Here is an 18,961-nt window from a genome sequence, read left to right as displayed (position 1 = left end):
CTGATGTAATAAGGAGTAACCTTAGACTACAACAATAGCTTTTTTGTTAAATTGAAACGTGCACGAAGTCGCGTGCACAACTAGTTAATAATACAATATTCCAACAATATTCCACTAAACTACTTATATCCACTTTAATTTTACGTCCAAAATTCCGATAACAGTTTCGTCGACGTTCAAAACGCCATTATTTTGCAAATTCATAATGAATATCATAGATTAATCAAGATCTCAATCAATGATATCTCATCAATTTACAGTCAAATGTTGATTATATGGCTTTTCTCCTCTTATGGTTGGAATAGAGTATATTTTATTTTACAGGTGAAAACCTTAATAAGTAAATAAAAAACACATTCACAGCAGAAAACACCGTTTATTTTATAATTATGAGAAAATTTCAGATTGATAACCTACATACAGAATGACTATAAAACCAATCTAACTTGAATTTTACAACGTGTATCCAGAACCTCACTGTTAATTCGTTAATACATTACTTTTGAACGGTAATAAATATTCCTTTACAAGATTACAAGAAATTTGCCATAAAGGGGGGATATTTCAATCATATAAGTATTTACTTTTTTACATAATATAAATATATAAACATAAAAACTAAGAACTAAACTATTTTAACAATTTCGACTAAACATGTACAAAATAACACGGTTTAATTATTATATACTTTTTATTTAATTTCAATGTTTGACATTATTTAACGGCAAGCAACATCAATACGTTAAAAGAACGAAGCGCGAACTTTCGAGTTTTGTGAAGAGTTTAAACTACGAATTCTTGTCTAGCGACTCTACTGTTAGGCATTAGGGTTCTATGATCAAGAGCCTACATCTTAACGTAGACGAAACCCTTTTGCCCAATGGACAAATCCACAAAGATTTCCCACACATTAATGTTCAAATTTAAATATCAGAAATATAAATAGCAAAGTGGAATGGCATTATCATCACAATCGATTCACGAATGATTTAATTGCAAATTTGAAAGTGAATTTGTTATTACAGATATGCTTATATTATATATAATACTTGGAATGTGTTCGTTGTCTGATAAATTCACAAAGCAAGAACATTATTTTAGAAGAATTACGATTTCAAGTCTTTTAAAAGGGCTACCAATTCGAATTAGATAAATACAATTACATACTTATGATTATGTAGATTTTTGTTAGACAATATGAAGACTGCATATCTTTGATAATCCAAAGTAACGCATACTTCATTAAAACAATGATTTTATTTAATAAACAGAAATATAACATAATTAGTTTAAAATAGCTTGATAAACAACATTGTTAGTCGGATTATTTTAACACTTACTATCTATTTTCTGTTAATGTAATAAAACGCTATAAGAATTGACACATAAGTATATAAACTATACTAATTGTGTACGTAGGTATACAAAATTAGCAATCCAATAACAATATGCATACTATTGATTATGAAAATATCTATGCGTTATAATATTATTAAGATTGATTAGAACGCATATATATATCTGGCAGGCGGGAATCGAAAGCGACCTGGTCAGACTCTGAGGAGTAGCCCATGGGATGGACCTCAGGCGCGTGCGATTCCCGCTGTCGGCGTTTGAACACGAGAACCTCACTTACAGTATATACTAGTAACAGAAGAATATAACTGTAATTACGATTAAGATTATCGGAATAATAGAGATCAATGAAAGCTGACTAGAATTTGTGTTTCGACTACCTCTAAAATATATTACAAATGAGTACAGGATCAACCGGATCGAATCCAGAAACGGCAGCTTCCGCACCGTTCGAGTGACTTGTGCGAAAGTACGTTTGCATAAAAGCGTAATATTGCGCGCACGGGCGCATTGAGTTTCACTAAATTCATTAATGTTAGATTGGTGTCAGGTACACGGCCTCGCTCCGAGGCCATTGTTATACTTAGCCTAGATACGATGAGACGATGCATCTAGCTAGATTGAATGCGATGTAAATACACGTACACGATAGAGGAAACAGCGGTGAGAAGCGGGCGCACGACGCGTCCGGCGCGACAAGCGAGACAATTGACTGGCGAATAGACATGCGACTGGCCTCACCACTTTATAATAAAGCTAACGAGAAAAAGGTATCACCTAATTTCTCTACTATTACGAAGGCAACTAGATGAAATCCTACTCTTAAGGATAAAAATCTAATTATGCTATTAATGTTTAAATTAACATTGCTTCATTTCCTTATATATGCGACCGAACATAGGTCACTATTTGACTCGAGGACGCGACGGGGTTCGGGTTATTTAGTACCGTTATTTACTGCCCAATCCCCATCACCCCTCGAAATGTTTTATATTAACAGCACGCCTCGGAAATCTCACTATAATATATTTATTATTCACGCAAATATATTATTATTATTATATTAGGAAAACGCTAAGAACTGTAACATTTTAGTGCTTAAATTTTCGAGAAGTCGTTTTCTAATGTGTTCGGTTTTAAAAAGAAAACTGCTCGATATGCTACACTTATATTGCTGAAGACGGTAATTTTAATTTATTAAAAAATTTACCCTAGCTAAAACTGCTACATTATGTTTTACTGTACAACGAAGAGCATCTTAAATGTTAAGTAAAACAAAGAAAACACAAACGTCTTCCCATCCGTTCGTCTATATCTGATCGTACGTAAGCATCAAAAGTGACCATATTCACTATAATGAAATCTTACTTGATAATAAATGTTACACTCACGATAACAATTAATTTATAATTATTATTACATGTTAGAATTAACTAAACAACAACTGCATCTACTATCACACATTCGAAAGTTTTAAAACAATTTTACAAATTGTAGTCGAACATCATTATTGCTACGGCGACGGCACGCGGCACGATATGCTTTTTTACGGTTGGCCGCGGGAGCAACGATAACACTGCGGACATTCGGCCGACCAATCATCGGGCGCCATTTACACCGCGTCTACATCAACGAATAATCGAAATATTGATATATTTTATCTGTAACGAAGATCGTTCAGAACAGTTGTAATATTCGGAAAATCAAATAACTGTCACAATATATCCAACCATGTAAAAGAGAATAACATTTATTTTTATTTTTGTATTTTACTGGAGTACAAATATTGTTTCGTTCGATCATCTCCCGCCGCCTTACCGTCATTCCAATCGCGTGCCCTATGTGTCGTTCACGTACACCGATAATCCAATATACTATTCGATACGACTTCCCGTAAGAAATCATTCGCAGTCTGAACTCGAAAAAACCGTGGCACCCAATCTTCGCCACTACACAATTTCAAAATACTGATTGTAATTAATTTAATGACGATTATTATAATGTAGTTGTTAATGGATATTAAAGATTGTATCACAGGTATGGACCGACATACCATGTCTGAACTCGCTACTAACCGCGAAGCTTTCAATCAGTTTAACCAACTTTTTACTTATTATATAAACGTATTACGACTAATTCCTCAGGCAATATGTTGTTTATTGAAGGCAAGTAAACTAGGAGCTTGATACGGAGTACGGTTTGAGAGTATTGTTTAAATATCGTTATACAAGAACTACTTAAACATGTTCTGTACCTTCTAGATATAATATTCATGGTTAACTGTTTATAAAATGTTTGAATGAAGAATAATTTTTGCAACCTTTTAAAAATATTAAAAACCTAAAATCAAGATGTTTTTGATAACACGAACGGAGCACGGTACTCGTATTTACAATAACACATTTTAAGTTACTATAAACTATTTAAAAAACACTTTGAAATTTTAAAATAAAATCATCATATTTCTTATAAGTATTATAAGTGAGTAAAAAGGTTGCATAATACAGTAATAAAAAAAATAACGATTAAATAGATAACTATATTTTTGCTAGCAACATTTACGGAATAATTAGCGGTCAATGATTACTTGATAATGACCAAAATTCAACAAGATAACAGCTAAACACTGCCCCAGGCGGGACGATATAATTCAGATGATAATATAATATAATTTGAACCTTATTAATAAAAATTCTAACGATAAATAATAAGAGCGTATGTTAGTGATGAATTCGGCAGACAGGTGTTGATTGCCAGGCGGGATGCAGGCACCAAATTGTTGCATTATCTGTTTCATTGCTTCACTGTCCTGCGAAAGGGGTAACTTGGGATTAGTCTAAAGAAAATTACCTGACACACGTAGAATGTTAGGAAGATTATTATTTTCGAAAATGTTAAAAAAAAGAAAAAATATTTTAATTTAATATTATCAGGTATTTAAAAAAAAGGGTTTATTTATAATTGATACGTCATTGTGCAGATGTAAATATTATGTATATCATATTCTATGTATGTTATTGTATTTAATTGTAAGATAAATTAAAAGATTATAGTATTTTATTAATTATAGCGACTGCTTATACTAAATCATTAACTACTTCTCGGCTACGATAAATTATTTAACTGAATACTTCAACTATACATATATAAATATGTATATGTATTTAATGAGCTATTTGTGTTCAACATATTTACTCGTTACTATGTATGACTAAAATATACCTATATACTTTCGTAATGACCTAGACCTATTATAAATATATATATTATAGCAAATATTCAATTATTATTATATATAAAGTACTAATTAATACAGTATGTGGATATTGTTTAAGCATCTGAAGAAGTTCATGCAAATAAACTAGGATATAAGAATTTATAGGTGCGGTGTGGAAAAAAAATAACGAAATAGCGTGGTACAAAGTGTATTAGAGAAAAGGTATCAGAGTCCAAGAAATATATAAATAGCTAAAAAGGTGCCGGAGATAAGTATGGAGAGTGCTGGAAGAGTTTCATAATAGAATATCATTTTAAAGCTGTGTATAAATACATGTTTTAATTAAAAACAAAATAAAAACATTCAATGGTCAAGTTCATTAATACTCGTGTATATTGAATAGGTAGTGTTTTAATAATTAAAAGCTCTGTTTTTTTATATGTCACTTTGACAGGTAGTTTAAATTAAGGGGGTACGGGGACAATAGAACCTTATTTAATTAGTCATATTAATTAATTTTATAATTATAAACGACACCTAAAATGATTAAAACTTCATTTAAATTTATTTTATGACTAGGTTTAGGAAAAGGTTTTTAAATTAACTAGAACAATGCCCTGAAAACACAACAGTCAACACTGTGCTTGAAGAATTAATATTTTCTGCTGCGCTAAGGAATCTTAAAATTGAAAACCAATATAAAATCAGTAAATACTGTCGACCAAACCGAATTAAGTAACTGCACCGACTCATTGTGGATAGATCTGACACTTTCCGCACCAACATCAGTAGACCAGAACTGTTAATATTAAACGATATCCTTAAACATAATACATGGTTTGTATCCTAGATGCTCATACTCCATAATTGATTGCTACATGCAAATTTGAATCCCAATAATGATGTCTACATTTTGATTCCAATCATTCAGCTGCAGATGCGATAAACGATTCTCAAGAAGGAAGCGAGAATGTCGTTACATATGTAAATACCGAAATACTTCTACTCGATGACGATATAAAATTTCTAACTATGGATGCTGTCTATGGAAACCCAGAGATATTGCGCTTCAAACCTGCCCCCTTGAACCGTTTAGAAGAATGTGTTATACACGTAGCCGGTCGCAATGAGGCCGAGCACGAGCAGGCACAGCATAATCATAATCTTCTTCTGCACAATGGACAAACACAACACGCATTAGTGACTAGTATCGAAGGCGAGCGCGCGAACTTCGAACGTTCCAGAAGCGTCGGCGGACGCGATCCAGACGTCGGAGTGCGGCGCTCGCTGCGTCGGAGTTTACCTTTGAGCATTGGGCGGTCGGCGAGCGAGCGAGCGCCTTCACACGAAGTAGCTAGACACGTAGCCGACGACCACGAGGCCGAGTATGAGCAGGCACACTAGGATCATGATCTTCTTCTGTCGTGCCGAGTGACCATGCAACAGTACGCTTTATACGTGCCCTCGGACGGCCGGGACACATCGCTTCTTACAAATTATATGAACAAATAATAAAACGATCGGCTTCGGTGATTGATAACATGGGTAGGGTGCGTCATTTGCCTCGCTATCGGGTAGAGGAAAATTGAAAAAAAAAAATAAAAAAACAAAAAATATAATCGAAATAAAATAAATAAATGTAATTCTTTAAAATGTTTAGACAAAAACATATTTACAACTCCATTAATATTTCTGAATACACAAGTATGAACAACTTTGTAATGACCCCTAAAGGGCGAACATAAATAGTAGGTACTTATTATTAAGGTATTTGTGTACGCGAATTAAGTAAATGTTTTACATAATAAAAATGACGATGGCATTAAATAATGTTTTACAGTCTTAAACAAAACGTAAGTGACAAAGCTGCGTCTACACTGCACTACTGACTTCGAACTAGACAATTTCCGCGATCGTGTACACATTTAAATCACAGTTACTTAAATAAAACGTACATCACTTTAATAGCATGAAATAATAATATTGTAAAGAATGTGCGTTCAGTTACATTTTATTATAATTCACAATTGATACCCGATAAAATGCTCAAGTTAAATGCAAATTATATAGCAAGATTATACATTTATATATTACTGTTAAGGAATAATTTATATCTAATATTATAATGATGTCTAGATAGTAATATTGTTACAAATGTAAGTACTTTATATATATGCAAGTAGTAAACAAAGTCGACCAAGAAAATATTAACGTTGAAATTATACACAAGAAATAAAATTGATATCAACGATAATAAAAAAAAAAAACTAAATTTTAAAATTGGAATAATAACAAAAAAACGCTTTGAATGAGTGAGACTATTTACAAATTTATATATGGTTAATATTTTCAAGGATCATTAAGAAATAGCAAAAATATTTTGAATTGTTGATAGATATCATTCATAAAAATGTATTAATTACACATAACATATTATAAAATAAATTAAAATTCAGTTCTAACGTTTAGATTGAACGGATCTGAAATTCACTTGTAAGATATCACGACTACTAAAAGGTCGTGAAAATATTTCGCATATTAACTATCAAACCCAAGTATAAGCTGTTGTTTCATTTAAATTCTCGTTTCCGTCTGAAAAAACTTGTGTAACAATAGAAACATTTCAAACCTTTTTAAAAATATTTCATCCAGGCACTGCGTCATTTAAACATAAATAAAGCTCATTATGATAACAATAAGTGATGTACAATAAATATGAAATCAAAACTACATACGATGGATATAATAATATTGCTCTAGTTACTTTCATACGACAAAACCAATTCAAAAAATCTTTGCTACATTAAACTATTGGGAAAATACAGAAAACAAAACCAGCAAAATATCGATAGTCAATCAATACTACTCTATAATATATGTAATACTTTCTACTCTCATTATAGTCTTAATAATAATAAAGTACATATACATTCATATTGACAAAAACGCTTTACTGACAATGGATGGGTCTTAGGCCAGAAATAGGATGTATACAGATGTCATTTTATAAGACATACTTTATTACAGTTATAAATATTATTAACAGGTCGAGAGAACTTAAGTTCAAAAAAATCGGTTTTATAATTCGACTAATTAAATCTGTAATCTTTAGTAACGACGTTGATATCAAATTTGGAACAAAATATTTTTCATCTTCTTCAATAAAATTCGCAACGATTATTAATAATATCGATTATATGATGTATCGATTAACTATCGATAGTTTAACAATTGCTGTTTAACGAGAAAAGAAAAATATTAAAAGACTTAACTTAATTTGAATACTGGTTTTTTTTATATCATTGTAATAAATAACAACAAATAGTACTGTTTCGAACGCAGTGAAAGTGTTAACAATCAATGAGAAACTTCAAATATCTTATGCGCTAAGAAAACAAGGAGGATCAGTTGAATCGTACAATTCGAACGTATGTTGATTACAAATAACAAAAAAAAAGTATTAATAAAATAATAGAAAGAAAAACTTAACCCGCAAAGTTGTTTGCAAATAGATTATATACATTCCTTATAATTATTAAGTCTATTAATTCGTAGCACGATTATATATAAAAAACTACATTCAATTATTATAAATAGTTTGTAAATAATAATGATGCATTCGTTTTAATACACATTTTGATAAGATTTTTTTTAAGCATTAACACGACAAGATAACATTATATTCAGAACAATATAAAAGTTTGTTCTTGCGATACCAAATGTATAACAATGAATTAAAGGATATTTAATCTTCTTGTATTGTCATTGAAGCACCAGCACAAGACAAACTAAATTGATGAAGGAATCGTTAAATAAATTGATTTCGATATAAAATAGAGAAAAAAAGATCACAAAGTTACAAATGAATAAGAGAATTTCTCTAATTTTATAAATCGATTATATAGATGTGTTACATCGATTAATTTTTTATATATTTTTTACAATATTATGAATATATATTAAATTTGTAGTGATGCATTTTTTGTAACATTCCGAGCATATAAGATTATGTTATTTACAATTCTCAAGATCCATATATGGTAACGCCAAATATATTAAATATGTACATCAATTAAATCTAAATAGTACTTATTCTACAGCACAATATTTTTATTGCACTTTACACATATTGTCGTACATCTACTGCTGTGAGTAGCGTTGTATGATATTTTGAAATGTATACAAACCAAAAACGACAGCTGTTTTTTTCTATCTGGCAATACTAACATCTCATTAGTAAACTAATAAAATACAGTTTTAATCACAAACTGCCATATTAATCTTTTTAACATATCATTCATATCGATTTTTTATCGTTTTTAAAATCGATTCACATTGTTAAATTTTGTAAATCGATATTCTATGAAGGTACTTCTGTACCCGATGGAAAGCTTGTCGTTTACATAAACAACACGTAGTACAATTCGATTGTGTTATGAACACTTACAGCTAGTGATAAGTATATCATTGTTTTTGTAACGAATATCAGTTTATTTGCACCAATAGTCCTAAATTGTGTTCGAGGCCCGATGACGTCACTAGCCCCATATCCGCTGTTTATTACAGCGTAAGTGATAGCACTATTATTAATATAACAACAACCAGCGTAACAGACAGGCATATTATGAGGAAGATTTTTTTCTGCAATGACAAAAGAAAAAAATAAATAAAATGTCAGCAATAAATGCACAAATAATTATGTTTTACCATTTCATAAAAATATTATAATGATAGGATACTATGCATTTAAATATATTAAAATAAAATTTGACAACGTACAATCTCAGATAAAAAAAAATGGCGAAAATTTCGATTAAAGCGGCAAGCAAGTTTCATTTGTATTGCTTTGAAATGTTAATAATTAAATTATGAAATGAAATCATAACTGCAAAACTATTTATTTTTTTGATTCAAATTTACAAGCCTCCCAAAAATGGGAAAACAGTAAGTAGTATTATTTTTGTTTGTTAAAATGGACGGAATGATTCACTTAGTATAATATTTATTTTAAATTGGACATGAAAAGAGTTTACATATTAAAAAAAAAAAATCGAAATTACGTCGTGCTTTGTATTTTTCTTAAGGTTATCCACCATCTAGTCCACCGCGTTTGTTGACCATAATTTTGTTTACTTTTTTTTCGGTCTGAGAGAACACTATTGTGCGACATGCTCTGAAATGTGCAACTAAACTATATTAAAAAAAATGTCTATGTCATACGTTTGATAATATTGATCATGTAGTTGGCACATAACAAATTAAACATATTTAAAAATGTAATTGTGAAAGATATATAAATTGTTATCATGCGATTTCATTATCTTTATTATATTAATGTAGATGGCAATAAAATGTTCTTTAACTAAACTTGAACAAAAAACATGCATTAAATAGATTTTGATACTAATTCAAACCAACACCACAATCTGCAATAAATATAAATTTAATCTGTAACGTTTAAAAGCACATATATACATATAAAACAAAACTGCTATTTGTAAACCATCACTCGGAATATATAAACGAAATACATGCACGCAACTTTAGGCTATGCAACCAAAAAACCAGCTTATAAACAAATTTGTCTGTTAAATAAATATAAACTATATATTTCGATTGTATTTTAAATAAGACATGCGTTTAAAAAAATAATATGAGACCTTAGCAAAAATAATCGAAGAATCGATAGAATATATTATAATATATTGTACTGGTATTGTTAATTTCCCGCGCCAGAATTTAAGTAGAATGTCATCTTGCTGTCTACTAAGTTTATCTGATTCGATCTGATTTGTTCTCATTACCTTCCTCGCTTTCGTCGCCCATTTGTAAGCTTGGACGAGTTCGCCCCCTCCCGACTCAACGTACTCCGTGGCCGTGGTCACGTGGTGCTCGACGCGATCTATCAGTTCGCCCTGCTCGCGCTAAGGTCAGTGGCGCTGGGAGGAAAAGGGACGCACGACCGAACATCACTCACGGCCGATTGGTTCATACGGTTTTTTATACCCAGTAAGTATGTTACACAAACCGTATTATAGTATCCGATATATGTTAAAATAGTTAGAAATGAAAATGAAAAAAAAATGCCCAAAACAATACGAAGTTCATACAGAGGTCACGTGATACAAATTATAACAGTTAACATAATTAATACAGATATTGTTCGTTGAAAAGGTAAGTCGTTAAAAGTATGTTAATAAGAATGTGATATATACATAAATATATTAATAGAAACAAGTAAAAAGACAGTAAGATTTTCTATAACGTATAGCACCCATATACAAGAGGCAAATAACGCACACACCAAATGAAAGACAAATTAGTCATACACAAAGTCAAATAATTAGATTAAGTTAAGAAGCCCACTTCCATCGATTGTTAGTCCAAGTCACATGAACAGTTAATTATACAACAATGAAAGCCAATTCGTAGATGCATAGGTGAGTGAAGGTAAAATAAAAACATGGTGTGAACCAATCACCGAATCGTCGACGCAAAACAAATGCAGGGTTGGAAATTTAAACGTTCACGAAACAAAACGATAGGAAAGAGGAATAGGGTCATGAACGGAATCAGGATGAGGACAAACAAAACGAAAACGCATTAGCAACGAATGAACCGACACTTTTGTAATTTGAACTCACCCGTCGAGCTTTGCTCTGATATTTAAGGGCCTTCTTTGTGTCTTGTGTGGCAGTTTGGACATAGTCCACAGCGTGCTCTACATGATACTCAATGCGGTCGATCATCTCACCCTGTATCCATAGGGAGCTTGTTTAGACAACAATCTTATTTATAAATGGCTAATCATTATTATCGAGTACCCGAGAAAAACATTTTACGTCATAGTTTTCGTACATCTTCATTACTGAATCTCCAGTAATTCGGTAATCCTATTGCATTTGATTAAAATTATAATTCGTAGGAATATTTTGTTATTGTCATTTTGATTAAGAAATAAATAAAATATTTGACCTGACTTTCGACGAGCATAGCCATGTCCATGAACATGTCGTGTAGCTCGCGGATCGATGTTTCTAACTTAATAATATCAGCATGTCGCGCTTCGATATCCGCCAGGGTTTGCTTCGCCTGTTGTGTCTCCATTATTATCTGAAAATGTTAACAAGTGTTCTAACAATAAATATTCTTCTTATTAATGAATTTAAATAAAACAAGTGAATACAATTTTCAATAATATGAAAACAAATCAAAAGTTAAAAATAATTTGCATCGCTTACAAAATAATCCTGTAAAAATCGAACCGGAGGTTTTTTGAATAAAACTTTCTTTGATATTTTGAGATTCGATATTGCTATTGAACAAAGTCAGCAGTTGTGTTGCGTACAATATCTCAACGGGAATACTTGAAAAGCGATTGCAAGATTTTTCATCTAAAACAATCTTGAAAAAGAAATACCGTCGATAAGCAACGTTAGAAGAACCCTTCGTGGCCGATGATCTTCTGAGTGTTTTTAATCTTTTGACATTGAACATTACCAAGTTTTTTGCTCCTCAATATTTACAAAAGCCAGGATCTTATATATTGAAAAAGAAAACGCGGTAAATAAATACTATTAATATAGATATATTATGCTGATATTTCTCAGTCGATGAAACACGTCGAGTTGTTCGAGTTCTTTCTGTAGTCGTGTGGTTCAGACAGAGTAGTCACTTTACCCAATCCGTGGATATCGTAGGAGATGAATAGACGACAATTGATCTTAGGCATGCTTTCGCTTTTAGCAAAAGCATGCCTAAGAACAATAGGCGTCAAGAGACCGCAAATGTCTACCAAATATTTTTAATGGTGATTGCACACTGCCCTGAAAGTAATGTAATAAAGGCAAGATGTTGATGATATTCGAGTTCTCTTTCTCGTTTGTGTTGTAGTGAGGAAAACTTTGCGAGGAAACATGCATCTATCTTCTTTTCGCAGAAACTCTCTTAAATGGAAACCTTATTCAAGTATCGATAGCAAAAATGATAGCAAAAAGAAATACATTTATGTACAGGCTTAATAAAACATAGAAACTATTTATCGAAATATCTTTTACTAATAAATTAGTAAACAATTTATAAGTATTCCAGTACAATTTGTTCAAATCGACTTATTGTAGTCAGTATTTATTAGGGGTTCGATACGGTTACGTTCAGGATAACAGCTAACATAGATTGTTGATTAAATTGACGCTTACGCAATTCCGAAGCATTTGTTTATTTCCTATTTTTATAACAGTTCTTAAGTATTGCGAATTGTTTAATATAACAGATTAATTATTTTACTACAAAGTACTAAATTTAATTATCACTAAGTTAAAAAAAATCTATGTCATATAAAAACATGCGAATAAATTTCTTATCGTTCGTCACTGAAAAGGAAGATTTGGAATATAGAACACCGATTACAAATATTCAAGAAGTGACAACTGACCTTAAATAAACGACCTGAATTAACGTGAGGTATCATCATTGTAAATTATTTTCTTCAATCAAGTCCATACTTTTTATAAATTCATTGACTACAAACTGTTTTAATACAATGTCTTCTTTTATTTCATTATTAAATTATGCAAGTTAGATATATGTCTATTCAACTAACTTACCCCTTGTGTGAATACAGCGGGATTGTCTTGCTCCAGCATAGCCTCGAGTTCATCATCGGTGGTCGCACGGCCGGTGATCTCAAGCTGTCGGAGTATCCTGTTTTTGCACCGGTCTCGGTAGTCGGTCTGGGTGCGGTTGTACTCGGTCATCACCTCCACGAACTTGCGCGAAAGGGTCGAGTGCTGGGTCTTTCTTATCCTGAGATCGGCGGACGATTTGTTGGAGTGCTCTTCCTGTTCGATGTTTTGCTCTATGTCTGTTGATTTATTTATAATGATTCAGCAGTTTATTTTGATTATATTTTTAACGGGTTTTGACATTTGTGAATTCAAACTAATACTGGTATAAATTAATTTTTAATTTCATATACATTTCACTGAAATCGATATAGCTGATTTGTGCTGTGTTTAGTATATTAATAAACTCTAATAGATCTATCTTATTTTAACATTATCTTCAATCTCCTTAAAATTAACATGGAAATAAATTACCATCGGATTAAAAGTTAATAAGAAATAAAAATTAAAAAGAAATCCAAATTTGTATACACACAACTAATTATATCAAAACATATACATTTTTCTAATGTGTTTACAATGTTTAATGTCATACTCATAAAAATATTTCATCAAGTTTACATTAAAGATGTTATTAAACATACTTTAATTAAGTAACTTTATCATATAAAACCCCGGTAGGCTTACATAATTACGGTGAACGCTAAGTGAGGCTGACACTTCACAAAATTTTAACGCTGAATCATAATTTTTGTTACAATATTATTAAGATAAGAGCACAGGGACTTATCATTTACCAAACTTCTTGTCTACTAACTTGTGTGATATTTAAAATTAAAGTCTGTATAGATACAATTATATACTTACGTTTTAACTTTCCTCTGACTTTGTTGGCAGTTTTCTTGATATCAGCCATAAGATCTTCTAATTCGTGCTTTGTTTCTGAAAAGAAGATTATTTGTTAATCAAAAAAATGTTACATAAAAATCAATTTCATGTCGCAAAATAATTGAAACAAAATCGGTCAGTTTTCGTTTCACGCAACGCTAATAAAATGTATGTAGTCATTTCACACACGAAATAAAGTTATTTATACGTGTGCTATACGGACCGAATTGAATATTTTTGGTTATTTTTATGGGTACATCGTACCGAAATATATGGAAATACAAAGGAAGGAAATTTTATTTAAGAGCTCTAGCTGATTTTAAAACTATACGGCAAAAATAATCAAGGCAAAGAAATTTTTGATGCTTGGCTTACAAGTTAATTAGTAGTCGTCGCTAATTCTTCAAATATTTTTCATTGTCAATTTGTGAAAATCAATATAATTTGTGAAAAATGTTTATCATTATCATTAATTGGTAGCACAAAATTGGTTACCATCACCTTCCCCTCATTACTTTCTCTGATGTTGTGTTTGGGCTTGAGGGGTGAGTGAGCCCGTGTAATTACAGGCAAAAGGGGTATAACTTCTTAGTTCCCTCCTAATTCCTTAATCAATGATGCATTGTGATGTATGATGTATGATTTATAATATGTTGATGGATAATATTTCTTATATTGCAAATGTCTATGGGCGTTGTTGAACATTTACCATTAAGTGACCTATTTGCCATAAAATATACAACATTTTTTTTTTCTGCAATAACAATCATAGAAAAGATCAAATGAATCGACATACGAATATGATTAAGTTAAGTGAGTTACCTCTGTCTACAAAATTAATTCATGTATAAAAAATGTTTTATCCCTTTCAAAAGTTAATCGACCAGATTCGTTCCCTGAAAATGTTAATTAAAAAGTAGGTCCAACGTCCGCAGCGTAATCACCGTACGACCAATCGCGAGTGTACTCGTTAGTGATATCAAAAAAAAGCTAAGCTTCATTAAAAAACTCGGTCAGTTTAAATCTTTTAGTCTAATAATAATTTACAAACTGCGAACTAGAATATGTGTGTTGACATATCGATTCGTATAGAAGTACGAATTCCGCAATCGATATATGTCAAGACCACACCACCGAGACGTATAGAAATTACAGAAGTATTTGACATGTCACGTGATTAGTGAATCATCGCGCCGATTTGCCGACATCGTTTGTTTTTAGGACATTAAGTTTTATTCGGGAACCCCCTAAGCCCTAATAAAAACGCTGACATTGTGAGATGGCCTATATGTTGTCTGGGGTTTAATTTATCACCGAGCCGTTTTATTCAAATTTCGAACGGGGTTTTGCAGTCCGTTCACTATAAGATAACCAGGCAGACAAATAATACGTAAATAATTAAATAATTTATTTCGTACCTACCTACCAAAACCTTTAACAAGAAACACAATATACTGGAAGGACAGTTACGGCATTGTTATTTAATAATAATTAATATTTTAATCTCGATAGTTTATTTATTATTAACTTACGAGAATTTAATAGTAAAAGGTGCAGAAAAAAAGTTAATATCTGGAGGAATATAAAAATGCGCATTCAATTGTCTTCTGATTTCCATCGTTTGATGATCTCGAAGAAGCGAGATACCCTAAAACAAATATTGAACCCATTCGACGAACAATTCTATGCAATACGTGCCTAACATCCGAACGAGCGTGGCTGGGATCATCCGTTCAATATTTCATCACGGCACGGCTGAGTTATGAATATATTTCTGCATAATAAAACACCCACACAATGGCGACGTTATCAGGCGGGTATCCTAATTGCCTGTCTAATGCACTGCTCTCGTTGTGATCGATACGGGTGAATCTCCTGAAACCGCTGTCTCTGTCTGTTAGCGATTATTTTTGTATTTTATATAAACAAGTTTGTGGCCTGATGCTAAAAAGGGCCAGTTTATTTACATACAAAACAAATTTTGCTATTTGCCACATCATTTAATCAAGTCAAATCAAAATTTCAAAGCTTTTACATGCCCCTTTTGAATAATTTTACAGAATTTTAATAAACGTAAAACTACCCCCGGCAATGTCGATTTGACCTAAAAACACCGGTAAGAAAATCAGTAGCTACATTTTACCAACATTCCAAATTCAAAATTATTGTCAATTAAATTTATTTTATAAATCCTGAAAGTCAAAATATATTAATAATTCAATTTTTTTTTGTCCTAAAAGAGCATAAGCTTAATAAAAAGTATAATTACGTCTTATCAAACAACCAACTCAATATGTTCATTGCTTCTATTCTGATTATCTGATTAACAATAATTTTAACATTAGATTTTTCTGTATTTTAATTTGTGGTGTACAATGATTATTATATTTTAAGATAATTCATAATTATTATTATGAAAGCAACTAAAACATGTATTTACAAAATTATGTTTCCTGCTAATAAAAATATTTAATTAAATATGCAAATTAGTATGTAGTTGTCGCTTTAATTCGTGTTGCTGTATGCCGGTTTAAAGCGTGAGTAAGCTAGTGTAATTACATACAGGAGGGATCATCATATATACATATACATACATACATGCACATTGGTTGGGAACACATTGACATTATTCTATTAAAGGTTAATATGTCTGGGTAGAAGTGAACACCAGGACGTGTTGACCTTTTACCTATTCATTCATTACTAATATAACTCTCTCTATGGATGTATATGGATAAATTGAAAAAAAGTATTTGGTAAACAAATAGTTTACGTATATCGTACCCATAACATTATTTTATGTTTATTAAACATTGACAATAAATATTAACACGAAGCTTTGTATTCACGTATTCCTTGGTGAATTTTGTATCAAACGTATCGGTTTCGCTGCACATATACAGACAGATGAAATGTTGCGGCAACTGGGCCATGATTAATTAATGTTTCGACTAAATTCTAAACCACATCACTGCGGGTAATGTATCGAAGTTTACTCGAACGTCTGACGCGATTTGTGATTAGTATAAATAGCTTTAAAGTTCCTTAATTTTAATTACAATTTAACTAAAATAAATGATCGTATATAAAATATATAATAGCAATTAGTCTATTGATAAAACTGTTACGTACATATTACAATTCATTCTCGAGAGCCAGCTTGCGTCAGGATTCTGGTTGTGTTGCAATCGTAATAGCATCTATAATATTTCGAATGAAGATCGAGATCACGCCTGATTATTATCAATTGACGAACGAACTATGAAATTGAATGAAATTTATTTCATTGAAGTGAACTTTACTATAAAACGATTTTGCATACAATATTTCTACTCAAGCATTGTTTTCGAAAGCACTCTTGTAAAAACGGGTAAAAAAATCGCATAGTTGCTTTTAAAATAATCAGATGTATGAGGTTAGTGTCCACAATTATTGTTCTGGAAACGAACTTAAATTCAGACATGGTAGGGCATTGTAGGTGTCACCTATCATCAGATATTCTACCGCCAAACAGGAGTACTTAGTATTGTTATGTTTCGGTTTGAATGGTGAGTGAGCCAGGGTAATTACAGGAACAAGGGACATAAAAGTTCCCAAGGTATGGCGTATTGGCGATATAAGGAATGGTTAATATTTGCGCTATTGTCTATGGGCGGTGGTGACCACCTACCAACAGGCGGTCCATTTGTTCGTCCGCCAACCTATTTCATAAAAAAGGTAAATTTTTATACAAAATGTAATACGTTATAACGAGTAATAAGACTGTTTTAATTAACTAATCTGATATGAGAGGGCTGTAACATGATCGAGGTTAGAATCTGTCAAATATTACGACCTCGCATGTTTCCTATGACGTGAAACTAGTTAGAGAAATAATCACCACGACAACGGCCATTTCTCCGTGCCAGCGGTTCTCAACAAAGTGATACAATTAGCAGTAAAGTATACTTTACCGGTATTAGTAAGACTGCGAACATCGTATCCGAGTCGTTATATAAGTTCTACTTCTGAATCTGAATCATTTCCTTTTCATTCATTTCCACCGTTTTAATATTTCATGAGAATTATGTATGAATGTGAAGTATGAGTTCTGAATGTGTTATATTATTTTTGCGATAACATTCGTAATGAGGCGAGATATTTTTAAACTTTTATTTATATGAAGTTCGTGTATTTTTTTTTTCATAAATTATTCACTGGTCTAATGGCTGTCTTATAAGGCTTTAAGACTCGTTACCTACCTGGGATGCGGTCTCGGGTCCGGTCAATATTATTAATAACCAACTAAAGTCTCTTCGATCGTGTCGGTGTCATCTCATGTCATCAATGAAATAGGATGTTTGTGATGTATTCGCACACACATTCGTGCGTTAGGCATCATCATCGATCACCATGGCCTCAGCATTGTAGACGTTTAGTTATAAAATTCGTCATACCTCATATAAACTTGAATAAAGGCATCTTCCATAATTAATAAGAGAGAAAGAGAGAGTATTAGTTTAATCCACTATTGACTTACGCAACCCAACAATGTACGGAACCGTTCTCTAAGCTGCTTTCCCTTCATTTAAACACGTACAGAATTAACAAATTAATTAACATGCGATATACGTTCGGAGAAGAAATTGTTATTTTTCTCACTTTCTAAAATATTTAGACAACACCTTAAAGTTATGTTTTTAAATAGTTATTTTAATTATTAAAACTTTAAATAAAAATACAATTTAAGAAAGAAGGGTTTTCTCGTTAAGAGGGTTAGTTGTTCGAAGACTTATTAACATCGTATAAAACTTGCACAATTAGGTCACCTATTAATAAAGCTATAAGCTACGCTAGCAAGCAACTTGCCTTAGATTATAAAAAAACACTACTATGT

At 31.6% G+C, this 18,961-nt stretch overlaps 1 protein-coding gene across 8 annotated transcripts in view; it reads right to left on the bottom strand.

Moving 5' to 3' along the window:
* Positions 1-356: 356 nt before the first annotated feature.
* The window catches only part of LOC113400110 (syntaxin-1A), a 54,917-nt gene continuing 36,312 nt past the window's right edge, over positions 357-18,961 (bottom strand). Inside the window, exons 4-9 of one of the 8 annotated variants that reach the window (XM_064215647.1) lie at positions 14,065-14,139; positions 13,180-13,436; positions 11,549-11,686; positions 11,218-11,328; positions 5,919-5,992; positions 357-4,192 (exon numbers count right to left, since the gene is read on the bottom strand). In XM_064215647.1, coding sequence (XP_064071717.1) covers positions 4,150-4,192; positions 5,919-5,992; positions 11,218-11,328; positions 11,549-11,686; positions 13,180-13,436; positions 14,065-14,139 — 698 coding nt within the window. In that variant the 3' untranslated portion in view covers positions 357-4,149. Of the gene's footprint in view, positions 4,193-5,648; positions 5,744-5,899; positions 5,993-6,189; positions 9,215-9,633; positions 9,747-10,377; positions 10,513-11,217; positions 11,329-11,548; positions 11,687-13,179; positions 13,437-14,064; positions 14,140-18,961 lie in introns of those variants that run through there. The other 7 variants (XM_026639540.2, XM_026639537.2, XM_026639536.2 and 4 more) reach the window with 7 other exon arrangements.

The sequence above is a fragment of the Vanessa tameamea genome, chromosome 8 (assembly GCF_037043105.1).
Source record: "Vanessa tameamea isolate UH-Manoa-2023 chromosome 8, ilVanTame1 primary haplotype, whole genome shotgun sequence".
NCBI classification, from domain to species: domain Eukaryota; kingdom Metazoa; phylum Arthropoda; class Insecta; order Lepidoptera; family Nymphalidae; genus Vanessa; species Vanessa tameamea.
This window is presented reverse-complemented; position numbering and strand designations above follow the sequence as displayed.